This window comes from Aulonocara stuartgranti (genome assembly GCF_965226115.1).
Source record: "Aulonocara stuartgranti genome assembly, chromosome: 17".
Taxonomy (NCBI): domain Eukaryota; kingdom Metazoa; phylum Chordata; class Actinopteri; order Cichliformes; family Cichlidae; genus Aulonocara; species Aulonocara stuartgranti.
This window is the reverse complement of record NC_138953.1, coordinates 29,964,547-29,977,119: the sequence shown is the minus strand read 5'-3', so window position 1 is coordinate 29,977,119 and position 12,573 is coordinate 29,964,547. Positions and strand designations below refer to the sequence as shown.

The window sequence follows — 12,573 nt, the reverse complement described above, 5'->3', positions numbered from 1 at the left end:
TGCCTATTCCTGGCGTCTTACAAGAAACAAAAGTTGGCGCATATCCCTCGGGATGGACAATATTCCCCTGGAAAAGTCTTTGAGAGAGTCTTTGACAAGGTAAAGGAAGAAGAAGATGAAACGGAAAGTACGTGTGTGTTTGTGTGTGTCTGTTCGAGTGTGCGTGTCCATGAGCTTGCGCCTCATCTGTATTTGGTGTGTCCTTTTGTCTGGCACTAATGAAGGAGTTCATGTTTAATTCAACAGCCCATCCACACATCTAAATGCGCTCTCTCTCTTTCTAGACTACCTATATGTCTCTCTCTCATCCTCGCTCTCTCTCTCTACCCAGGTCTCCTCACTTCCTTCCATGTTGCAACTCCTTCGTCTCCCTCGTGTCTGTCCCCCATCTCTCCAACAAAGGAGGAATCATTCATCAATCACAGTAAAGCACCACTGACAACGGATCTGTCCTAATTAGGCCACCTAAATGTTACCTTGAAGCCTGCTAACACTATCTCTCCCCGCCTCTCGTCACTTCATCCATCGCTCTCCCTTTTCCCTCTTTCAACTGAGCTTAGACTAATGAGTACTAGTAAAAATTGAAGATAAAAGACACGAACACTTGGAATGGTTTCCTCTCCCTAAAACAGGAAAACCATATGTTTGTGAGAGTGGAGGGTAACAAGCAGTTGGTAGGGAGAAATGTTGTATGGATCATTTGTGGATGACTCAGAGTACATATTTGCACATCAATGTTTGCATGACTGCAGCATTACCAGCTTTACATGTGACATAGCAAACATTGAACAAACGTTTTTTTTTTCTTCTTCAAATTCCCCAAAGCACCCCCAGGCTCCCTTTCAGCTATACATGTACATGTGTGCTGTCTGTCTGTGGATAACTTTATTGAAATGATTTCATATGTCTGTTAGGCACATATATGTGTGATTCTTCTGTTCTTCTGTTCTTGGAGCAATCGAGGAATAAAGAAAAACGCGAATGTGTATCTTTGCATTTGAATCCATTATATAAACAATGTAGAGACTACTTTTTTTGCACGACGCGCAAACAGTTGAAAAGATCTTCTTTAGAGCCTTTCCATCATAAATGGTAGCATTACAGCCGAATCCTAATATTTTTTGTTCTCTATTTCTTCTTTTAGAAAGAAAAATCAAGGGATGGCAATTTCATTATCTCAACACGAGGACACATAAGTGTTGGTGAAGGATCAACTGCCTGCAGACAGACCTTCCCAGATGGGAGTTTTCTCAATTAGAACAAGCTTGGCCACCCAAGAGAGAGAAGGACAGGGTTATCAAAAGAAAAACTCCATGTAAATGAAAACGATCAGTAAGGCAGTGGTACACAGGGAAACTGTCCACAGAGATTATATTATCTCTAGGCTACACGTTAGCTGAAATGCTGTAGTAAAACCACGCTGTGAAGTGTGATTTTCTGCTTTTTACACCGAGGTTAACTAGGGTCCCGTAACTCCCTCTAGAGCGTATTCATGTTAAGGTAGGCGAGAAGAAAAATCCCACATTCAGACAAATAACTAATGTTCATTCAATTACTAAACATATCCTAAGGCAGTGCTTCAAGGCCTGCTGAGTTACTGATGGCAATGAGAAAACAAAAATTCACAGAACACTCATTGCCCTAGGACAAGCATGCTTCTGACAGAAGGGAGAATATCCAGATGTGCATGTACCTGAGAGTCAATCAAGTCCTAATCTAATACGTGATGACTCCAGTCTTCTTCTTCTTCTTTTTTTTTTTTTTTTTTACCTTTGTCAACGATTATTCGTGGCATTTCCTTTTCAGCGGGCGAGGAGCACTTTATCCGATTTCCCTCCACCAAGCCATTCATCTCAGCCAGGTTCTCAAATGTACAGTTGACACCTGCAGAGAGTTCTGGAACATTATGGGCTTCCAACACCAACTGCAGAAAGGGAAAGAAAAGTGATACAAGCCGTCAGATATGATAAAAGAGATTAAGGCCAGCTAAAGCTAACACATACATGACAGCACGAAAGCCAGTTTAAAACATACATGATGACTCATATCCAGGTGCATTTTATAGCTGCCCTGCGGTCTAAGATAAACAAGTGAGACAAGATAAACAAGCCCTAAATGTAATTTTATGTCTGACACACATCTGTGAGAACTTCACATTTTCAGATAAGACTGCTGAGCAGGGAACTCATGCAAGGTCACTGCAGAGTAAAGATCAATCAGCACAGTGGTCAGTGGCCAGAGGGGACACTGGGAGGGTTCTTGAACCAGGTGTCAGTTGCATATCCTGGCTGAATGTCCACACAACATGGACACCCTCTAATGCATTAAGACATAAAACTGAAATTAGTTCCATCTTAACAGGCTGTATCCAACTGCCAAGAGCACTGATACCTTTCTAGTCACCTTTCATTATGCCTTGTGGCATTGTATGAGCTACATTGATTTTTCAGTTCCACATTAAATTCCTGGCTGTCTGGCTCTTTGAGAACAAAAGGTGTTGTGGTATAAAATGTTTTGGAAAAGGTGAATAAAATGATAAAAACAGAAAACTCAAATCCAAAGTAAAACTCAAAGTGCAGGATGAACTATTAGTGAGAAGATGAAATAGTGAGAGTGCTGGCACGCAGGGTGCTGGACAGCAAGTGAAAAGAAGACTTTTGAAATAAAGAATGCAAATTCCTCCTCTTCATTTGAAAATGCTATGCAAGCTCTTTCAGCTTCTCAGGAAAAAAAGGCTTCAGGTGAACTAGTAACAGTGGGAGACAGAAAAATTACTCCGTGGATAAAAGGAAGAGAAAAAAAAACAGACTTGGGGAGCAGATGGAGAGGGGTCAAGACTGAAATATACATACTGACGGAAAACTGTGTCTGCAAGGGGGCTTTGGTCTAGGCATTGATTTGAAGCGTAGCCTATAGTAGTAGTAGTGTTGAAAGCTGCCTCAGCGCCAAAGAAGGGCTGACCTGAGCTGTTTTTATATTGCTATTTAATGGGTACTGGTGTGAATAGATACACAACATCCAGCATAAAGGTGGACACTGCATGACTTTTCTCTCTCTCACCTCCTTTATTTCTCGTCTTCTTTATTTATTTTTCCTTTTAAGAAGGAAAGGCGGACAGATGTAGAGTTCCCTCAATTACATTTAGAGCCGAGCCGCAGCAGTGATGCATGAGTATGAAAATAACATACTCATCTTTAATAGGAACAGCCGACAAATGCGCGCGCACAAATGACCTCCGGTAGTTTATAAAACACCATGCCTGACGCTGAGAATATGTGTTGGTGTTCATCTTAGATGGGTGAAAAATATCCTCGCTGCAGAGAGGATTTATTCAAATGCAGTCAACGCTACAGAGAAGACTGACTTAAACTTTATGTTTATTATTAAGCAAGCTTTAAAGCAAACATGATTGTTTTATTTATGACCTTTTATGTCCAGAAGAGTGACATAAAAGTAAGATCTAAACTTAAGAGTACATTATTCCTGCATTACATCTGGCATATAAAAAAAAAAAATCTATGAAAATATCAACCATATAAGCAACAATTAGCTCTTAAAAGCCCAGATGCAATAGAGCAATTTCATTTTATAATAACTTCCACTCGCATTTCCTCTTGACTTGCTAACGTCTGCACCCATAGCATAGCAAAGCAATGTAGGGAGAAAATTAAGAAAATGAAAGAGAATTACGACATGTAAAAAGACTACATCCTCTGTGTGTGTGAAAAACTGCATGACACAGCTGTTCCATCTGTCCCTCTAGAAGCATAATAGTATTATAACGAGCACAACCCCTTCTTCCTCCAGTGTTGGCTGTGATCAGCCAGATATATTTATGATGACTTTTGAGGCAGATCCTAAAACTATTTGCTCAGAAAGTTATTTTCTGGAACTTCTGGAGCTTAGAAAATAATGGCTTCGTCTAGAGTAGGTCCAACTTCAGCGGTGATGTGTACCCGTTTCTGTCAAGAATTTCTAAGCCTTATCTTTCTCAACAAATATTTAAGAACAAAAAGGTCAAACAAAAGCCTTTGTCTGTTAGGCAGAAGCCCCTGGATGGGATATGTCTGGCAAAAGGTTAAACACTTGAAAGGCTTGAGCAACAACGCGCACGCACACACACACACACTCATAAATATCATTTTTGTGTTGCAGAGGAATTCTTCTTCTTCTTAAAAAAAAAAATGCAATCCGTACGTGACCCTTGATGCAATGGAGATCTTTCATGCTGATTGCACTTTATGAGTTAAAATTGCACCACCGTGTTAACCTCTGATGCTGGGTACAGTAAGGTAAGTGGAATATTTATACTATATAACACACAGTGTTACTGCAGTACTTTCTAGTAACGTCAAAGATGCTGACATTTAAAACATTAGCCTCTTGATCCTGTTCAAATCAAAGAAAAAAAAAGATTTTGTGTCGTGGTGAAAGTTGACATGGGGATACACCGAGATAGTTCGAGCGCTTGTGTTTCTCCAGTTTCTGCAGAGACATATTTTTGTTGCAATGGATCACAGCCTCTTTGCACACCAATCAATACACTTAAACAATAAAAACAATTCAGACCCTTTAAATCTGGCAGCTGTTTGAGAATGAAACATCCAGGGGGAAAAGTGGTGCATTTGGCTGCCAACAATCACAATAAACACAGCCGAGCTAAACTATACTCTGTCAATGATTGTTGACATTTGTTGGGAGACCATTTCGTTGGACGGGATTGTAAGTTGTGAGGTCGGGATTTGAGGAATGCCTGCTGGCAGTCAGTAAAATCATATAAAGCAGGATTACAGAGTTAAAACAAGCTACTAATCAGTATTTAGAGCGTAATTCCACCATATTACAAATTATGCTTGAGAGTGTGATTTTGTCAATCTGCCAGACAAGATATTCTCACCAGAAACTTATTCAATTATCCTCACTTTCTATTGCAATGTGGCTCCAGTAAAGCAAATGCACGTTTGGCTGCTAAAAATATTCCATATGCAGTCAGAGAAAGATATATTTAATTACTTCAATTTAAAATGTGACTAAATTTAATCTTCCAGGTGACACAAAGAGGAAACTGATGCCTGATAGTATAGGACATGTAACACACACAGGGAAAAAACACAAGGTTTGCGCATCTAAAGCCCCAAACAAGCCTTTGTTTCCATTTCAGGGTATCTGATTCAGTGAGTTTGTTTTCCACTCACCGTGACACTAAACTGGGACACGGAGATGTTGTTTGGATGGACACTGAGACGCACACACTGCTTGATGTCGGATGCAAAGCGCCGGGGCTCTGATGAGCGCTCACATTTCTCCTTTCTGGCACACCTGGAAAAAGAACAACAACAGGGAGTGTTATTCGTGGAGACAAATACACACATGCTTATTGGCATATGCATGCCTGCAGTAACCTGACCAGGGCTTACCCCTTTCCACCTGTTGGCATCTGGGAAAAAGAGAATGTCCCTCCCCCTCCCCGACAGTTGGTGCTATACACATTTATCATATTTCCTCTCTGGCAGCGTACCAGCCTCAGTGTTCAGTGAATGGAAGGCTGGTCACCACAGGGCTGGGAGCAGTTACATTTAAAACAATGGTTGCTCTATATGTGGAAGTGGAGACGGCCCATTGGGAAAGAGGTAGTAGTCCTCTTCTTTGCAAAGTCATCTTAATGACTGGCATTCATGGGCAGTGCCAAATGCAGGTGGATATGTGGATGTTGTTTGGGACGTGGGATAGATTACTTCTGTCTAATCCAGTAGAATACAGCGTTTTGGGGAGCTGGAGTACTGGACCATTTGTGGTGTAAGAGGAGTTTACTGACTCATGTTCCAAAAACAATCCCTTGATAGACTACAAGGTCATTTCCCATAGCTGGGCGATCTAAATGAGCTCGTAATTAAAGGAGTATGAGAAGCGCAACTGGTTCTCACCAAAACTGCTGCAATGGAAAGTTTTCACATTAAAAATTCCAGTAGAAGTGGCTGGGAAACACAATTATTTAAACTGTTGTTAAATATATGCTTAGCGAGAAATTCTAAAAAACAGCCCCAGACTGTAATATCACCTCAACCTTCTTCTCTACACAAACACCCACATGCTCTTGTTCTAATCGAATCCCCTCATAAACTTATTCAAGTTTAATCCCCTATTGATTCAGACAAAAACTTTCTGTGCAATTAACAACCTGGAAAATCCAGAGAGCGCCCTAAAACTCCTTTAGAGGAATAAAAGGCTGAAAAGAAAGAAAGAGGCCTTAATGAACGAATGAAAGAAAGACTTTCGAGGTGGTTGACGTCTGAGATACAGTAATACCTTATGCAGAAAGAGGCTTTTTTCTCCTGAATTGGACAGACAGAAGGAGGGTGGGTTTTGACCTGACATGAGCATTGTAAAGTTAAGCGGCCTAACGTGCTGCAAAGAAGACAGACAAAGAAAATGAAAAGAAATAATCTGTTCGAGAAAGGCACAGAACAGGAGGAGGGGTAAAGAGCGCTGCCGAGAGAGAAACAGAGAGAGAGAGAGTGTGGAAAAGAAAGCACAAGAGAAGCACGACTTAAAGGAATGCAACCATTGTTGGCTTTCTGTGAAGCTTTCCCTTCTAAGCTGGTTTGAGTAGGGGTTTAATCGCTTCAGGTTCCTTTGTGCTTTTCAATCACTGATGTCTGTGCCTCCTCTTCTAGCACTGATTTAATAAGGCCGCATCATATAAGTAACCCCCCAGGCAAACAACCCACATAACCCCCCCCTGCCAAAAAAAAGCACACTTTCACCGACAAACACTGATCAACCACGACATTAAAAGTGCTGATAGGTGCGGTGCGTGACGTGGATCATCTCATTAGCATGCAAAGTTCTGTAGGAAAACCTTGGGTTCTGGCATTATGCGGATCTTACTTTGTACTCTGACAGATACCACCCACGTAAACATTGCTGCAGACCAAGCAACACAATATTGGACAGGCAGTTTTAGCTTTGCAGCAACATTCAAAATTAGATATAGTGTTACATGCGTACCATTGGCTTCTGTTTTGATTCATATTTTAAGCAGCATTCCAACTTTTTTGGAAATAAGGTTCTAAATACTTGCTTTGTATGTGCTTTTGTGCCCATAATGATGTTTGTCTTTGTGTGCGTTCCTTAACAGTGTCACGGTACATTGTGTTTTGGTAGAAAAACATGCATTTCATGCCAAAATCGCTGGCTGTATTGCATTATTAACATTAACTGGCACAATCTCTTTAAGTGAATCATCACTATGCATGATTGCCTCATTACTAAATTCAATTCAGGCCTAATACATTTAGAAAATGTTCAACAGATAGAACAATTCCTTAAAATTTCAAAGAAGGAATTAGATGTCCTCTCACAAATGACACATCCTTGAAGATGAACTGACCGACCTACATCTGGAGTTGTTGATCTTCCTTCCCCCCCCCCCCCTCTTCTTTTCTATAATATAGTAACTCCAATCTCTACAGCACAGTTACAGTGAAAACATTGCAGAAAAAGTTACCAGACTTTTCAAAATGACCAATAAAACAAACCCTAGTAGCATTTTGATTTATGAGGGATAAGCTCAGGGTTGATAAATATCTGCTGTCCCTTGCTGAACCTTATTATGACCCAGATTTATGACATCATCTTTATGAGACTCTTGCTGCTGTAAATGACAGTGGTGGCGAGGATGATGACGATGTAGGAACACAACAGTAAAGAGAATGAAACAGAGTAAACAGGACAAGATGCGAGGATGTGTAAATGCTGAGTTTGCAGTGAATAACATTTTCAAATTTTACAGTTTTCTTTTTATGTGTTCGTTGAATTGTTTATTTTTGTCCAATATTCACATCTACCAAGATTTGCAGCTGATGTTTTATCATCCGCAGGACTTATAACGCATCTTAATGCAGTTATAAGACGTAATGATGCAGTATGAGTGGATGGTTGCAACAACAAGACCTGGCATAGCTGGACTGGGACTTGTTAATACAGGATTATGAGACAAGGTATGATCCTCTACTTTAAAAAGTGGACAGGGGGCAATTTGTTTTGGTTGTTATGTGCAGTGAAGATGGATTAAAAAAAAAAATATCCTGACTCACTGAATTTAATCTGCTATAGATTAATTTCACACCTATAGAGAAATATAGAATACATATAAGTATTTGTACTCTGTAAGACCACATTATTCCAGTAAATCAAATCTGTTGTCATGTGTAAAGTATGATGCCAGTGATTAAAAACATGAATACAATTAATTCATTTTTTAATTACATTTATTTTCAGGATTATGTGTTTTGTGACAGTCCTAAGAAAAGTGCAGAGGTGTTGAAATACCGCAGCTCAAACATCACCGCCTGACCGACACAGCATCAACACCTTATCTCTCACTACAAAACACACAAAGATGGTTATTATTATCCATCATTTTGTGATGATCAGTTTCATTCATGGTGACTGCTGTTATTCTAATAGTTTGATAGCAATTAAATGCCTGCCTTCGTTATTTAACAGCTGGGGTTAAGGTAATAGCTCACTGAAACATAACTAAGAATATTTACAGGAGGTTTGTAACATTTCATTTGCATGTGATTACCAGCTTTTATTAATAAACTGAAAAAATAAAAAGACAGAAGGAATGGAGAATTCTATTTTTTCCAGGACTTTGAAGGGAAAAGTCACTTTCACCTTGGTCAAAGTGAACATTTTGCTTTTGCCTTCAGCCCTGTAAAGTTTTCCTTCAATGAATAGCATCTGCATGAGATGCTATTCGTTTGATGTAAACAGATGCTTAAAATTGAGAACACTTTTGTTTTTTATATATCACAACAATCCTGCTATATTTACTTTTTACTTTGATTTTTCTGGTTATTCATAAGTAGCCCTATCTATAATGTGTGAGTAAACTGAAATAGCTTCTGTTAATGTTGAAAATATTTTTCATGGTCACGATTAAATTGGTTTTGGGTAGATCATCAGACATGTATCCAAGCTATTCAACATCCCTCAACTTGTTTACTGATCTTCTGTTAAGCTGTTTATGGAAAGTGTGGGTCTATAAATGTTGCCAAAGACAATGTTATAAGATTGTTTGTTGTAAAGCTACTATTTAAACAAACTGTACGCACTAAATCACAAGATGAACTAGAAAGAAAAGGTCTCTTTTTGCAAGAGTGTTTCTAATTTCTAGAACAGTTTCACTTTGGCTTTCTCTGGCCTTGCAGAAACTGTATATTGCATCTGCACTTCAGAGTCTTAAGGTCACAGAATTGCTGAGCAGGTTTAAACAAAAACAAAGGGGTCAAATAATTTCTGTTTGAGTTCAACAGTGCAGAGAAAGTGACTCAAGAGAAGAGGGAAGCTACCGATTTTTTAATCTACCTTCCTAATAATGGGCAATAGAGCTGATGTCTCATTTTTTTGTGTTCATCGAGATCACTGGCATGGTGGAGGGATACACCAACAAAACACAGGCTCGCTCTAGAATCAGCATTTTCTTAAAGCACAATGCAATGTCACCCACCAATCACGCAAACATTCAGATCAAATGGTTCATCTTCCACCAGCACACAGTCACAATTCATGCATACCAATGCTCTGTTTAGTTTGATTAAATAAAACCTCCTTTTATTTTATTCACTCCCAGCAGAGAATCCTACTGAGATGCTAGTGGGTAACCAGTTAACAGATGCATATGAATATTTTCATTTACCAAATGGTCTTACATCCTGATTGAATCTCTAGCCAAAGCATAGGATAGCTACACACATTGGCTATGTCCATGCCGGGAGAGGGGAGAATTTATCTGGCCATTTGGCGACTTGGGTTTTTACTGAAAGGATGTTTAAGATAATGCCTTACATGGTTTAACTGATGTAAGTGATGGGCATTATCAGAGGAAAGCACTGGATAATTGTTTTCAATTACGTTCCACGCGGACCCTGAAAGGAAAGAAAGATTGCATCATTTGTAACAATATGCAACAATCTCACCCTTTTGTAAACATCAAAGAATAGAACATTTAGAGGACCCCCGAGATCAAAGCGATTTAGATTTCAAATAGCAGTCATAAAAAGCTTGACTCGGGCTATCTGTTCCCTTTTTTTTTCCCCAGAGAATTAGACGTCCAACATCTATTCATTTGGATAGTAAACACTGCTGTTGTGAAGAGCTGTTTGACTGACTGGCAATGACACGTTATGAAAGAACAAGCTGAAAGGATTAGATGGGCCCTGAATGAAAACTAATCTGCACTCTTGTTTCTCCCAGCCTTTGATAAGGTGACACAATTATAGAGAGAGACTGGGCAAAGGGCACAGAAGGAATTTTTTTTTTTAGCTTTGGCAACTGTTGGTGAGGCTGTCACAGCTATTAAAAGCAAGACAACCTTATGAACAATACATTTCACCACAAAATATTTATCATAGCTACAGTATTGTATGCAACATATGCGTACAAGCCAGAAAAATAGATACATAGTCAACACTAGGAGATGAATTAAAATGACATGCATATGATTTTACCATGTACCATTTAGCTTAAAAAGGTGACATGATTGATGTCATGTCATCGCAAAAACACAATGGGTAGGTAATATCAACTGTGTACAATACTCCTTTGTACTTTAAAGCATTAAATAAGGCACATTGTAATGCCACTTTATTATGAATTAAAATACTTAAATTTGATAGGATTTGTTATATATTACCCACAGTTTTTTGTTATATTAACTGTTGTTTGTGGTGATTCAATGCCCTACAAATAGGCACTCTGTAGTCCAACTAAAAACCAATTACTGTGCTAACCATGCATCATCAGACACCATATAGAAGTCTATACATACTAATAGCCTCGGCCTATATAAAGTACCTTAGAGCAGGGGCTATGTCACAGTGATTCAGTCAAATGACACTTCAACTTTTAAGGTGGCTACATCTCACACTTGCACATGTGACCAAACACACGAACGCAGCTGAACACACATGAACACACACAAGAGTAAGCGTACCTCCTCCTGCTATCATTAAGAGTGGTGGTCCTCAGAGCAGAAATCCGCATGAAGGGGCTGGCGGGAGAGTTATTACCTGGCCCACTGGCCATGACCCTGTTACTCCGGTTTGTGAACCGGTTTGTGTGCACACATGTGTGCACACACACACACACACACACAATCTGTCTTTTATAAGGCCATACTTGAAGACACAGAAATTGCAGAATCTCTGCCCCAGGTCTAGAAATCTCTGAGCTATCCCCTTTGCATACCACTGGTGCAAGAACACCAACTGAGTAGAAAATTATACAGTAAGACTGCTCCTTTGCACAGGTTTTAAGCTGTATGAGACTTTTTTTAAAAGAACCTATTAAAGTATATATAAACTGCATACCGTAAATATGTAAACAGTTAGAAATGCTTTAATATGTGATCACCAAAGACTATCTGATGACAAAATATTTTTGCTAAACATCGTGATACCAAAGTGCTCACAAAGCTTACAATTTGGATATAAAGTCGCTGCAATATTAAATTCTATAATAGCGTCAAATGTAATTCGTGATGGATGACCGGAAAACAAAAGTGAGGAAAGGAGAGGCTGACGTCACCAATATTCTAAATGGGTGTCATTAGCTCAAACTCCTCCAACAACCTATAAATCTTAAAACACAAAAAAACCCCAAAAAAGATGCTAGCACTAGGCGGTGATTAGATTTGGCAGCATCAGCCCTGGCCTCCGGGCATCAACGAGCAGCTGTTTCTCTGCCATGACTTTTAGTGCTATGCAAATTTAGCAGTAGTCAAAAGACACGGCAACAACGTCTTACTCTCTCACTTCCACACACTAACAAACAAACAGTCCCCTGGTAGAAACAGGCGGTGGTGACATGCTGTGACAGGTTTATTAGGCTGTCGTTTTAATCGTGTTTGATGTGACTCCTGGTCCAGATAATGCCATTAGACCATACCAGGTATGCTGGTTAGCTGAGTGCATGTGAGAAAGGCAGAAACCAAGTAATTAATTAGTAATGTTATACTTTTTTAAACCTATATTTTTTTTACTTTGTCACTGGAAGTCTTATGATTATCATCTTTAAGCACCCATAGTGAGCAAAGAAAATGCGATACTTTAGATGGAATAAAGTACGCGATGGATTTAAAAGGGAACAGTTTTGAAATGGCTCACATATCACTGTCCTGTTACTACATCAACACAGTTTGACCTGGCATTCATAAGATAGAAGCCCAGACAAAGAAACGCATTAGTTTACTATTGCTGTGCATCTACAGTATTTCCAGAGGTTCCATGTTTTAGGTTCCATGTTGATGTCTTCATACTTCCCTTTAAGGGGGACAGCATGGTTGTTTTCAATGGAGTTTCAACAGTGCACTCAGCTTTCATCTTTATCTACAGTACATTGTATTATTTCCCTTCATGTGTGCAACTATAGATAGGGGCATATGATACTGTTGATTCAGGCAGTCAATATACAGCCTGGGGTGTTAAGGTGTGTTTATTCACGGTCACAAAGCTGTTTCGAACTGGGGACATTGACAAAACAACTAGATGGGTTCATTTTAAATAT

General features: G+C 39.4%; 1 protein-coding gene across 3 annotated transcripts in view; it reads right to left on the bottom strand.

Annotated features, from left to right (window-relative positions):
* plxna4 (plexin A4) overlaps positions 1-12,573 on the bottom strand; it is a 255,363-nt gene that overhangs the window by 71,264 nt on the left and 171,526 nt on the right. For all 3 annotated transcript variants that reach the window (XM_082509992.1, XM_082509991.1, XM_082509990.1), the window contains exons 6-7: positions 5,196-5,319; positions 1,771-1,924 (exon numbers count right to left, since the gene is read on the bottom strand). In XM_082509992.1, coding sequence (XP_082366118.1) covers positions 1,771-1,924; positions 5,196-5,319 — 278 coding nt within the window. The remainder of the gene's footprint in view (positions 1-1,770; positions 1,925-5,195; positions 5,320-12,573) is intronic.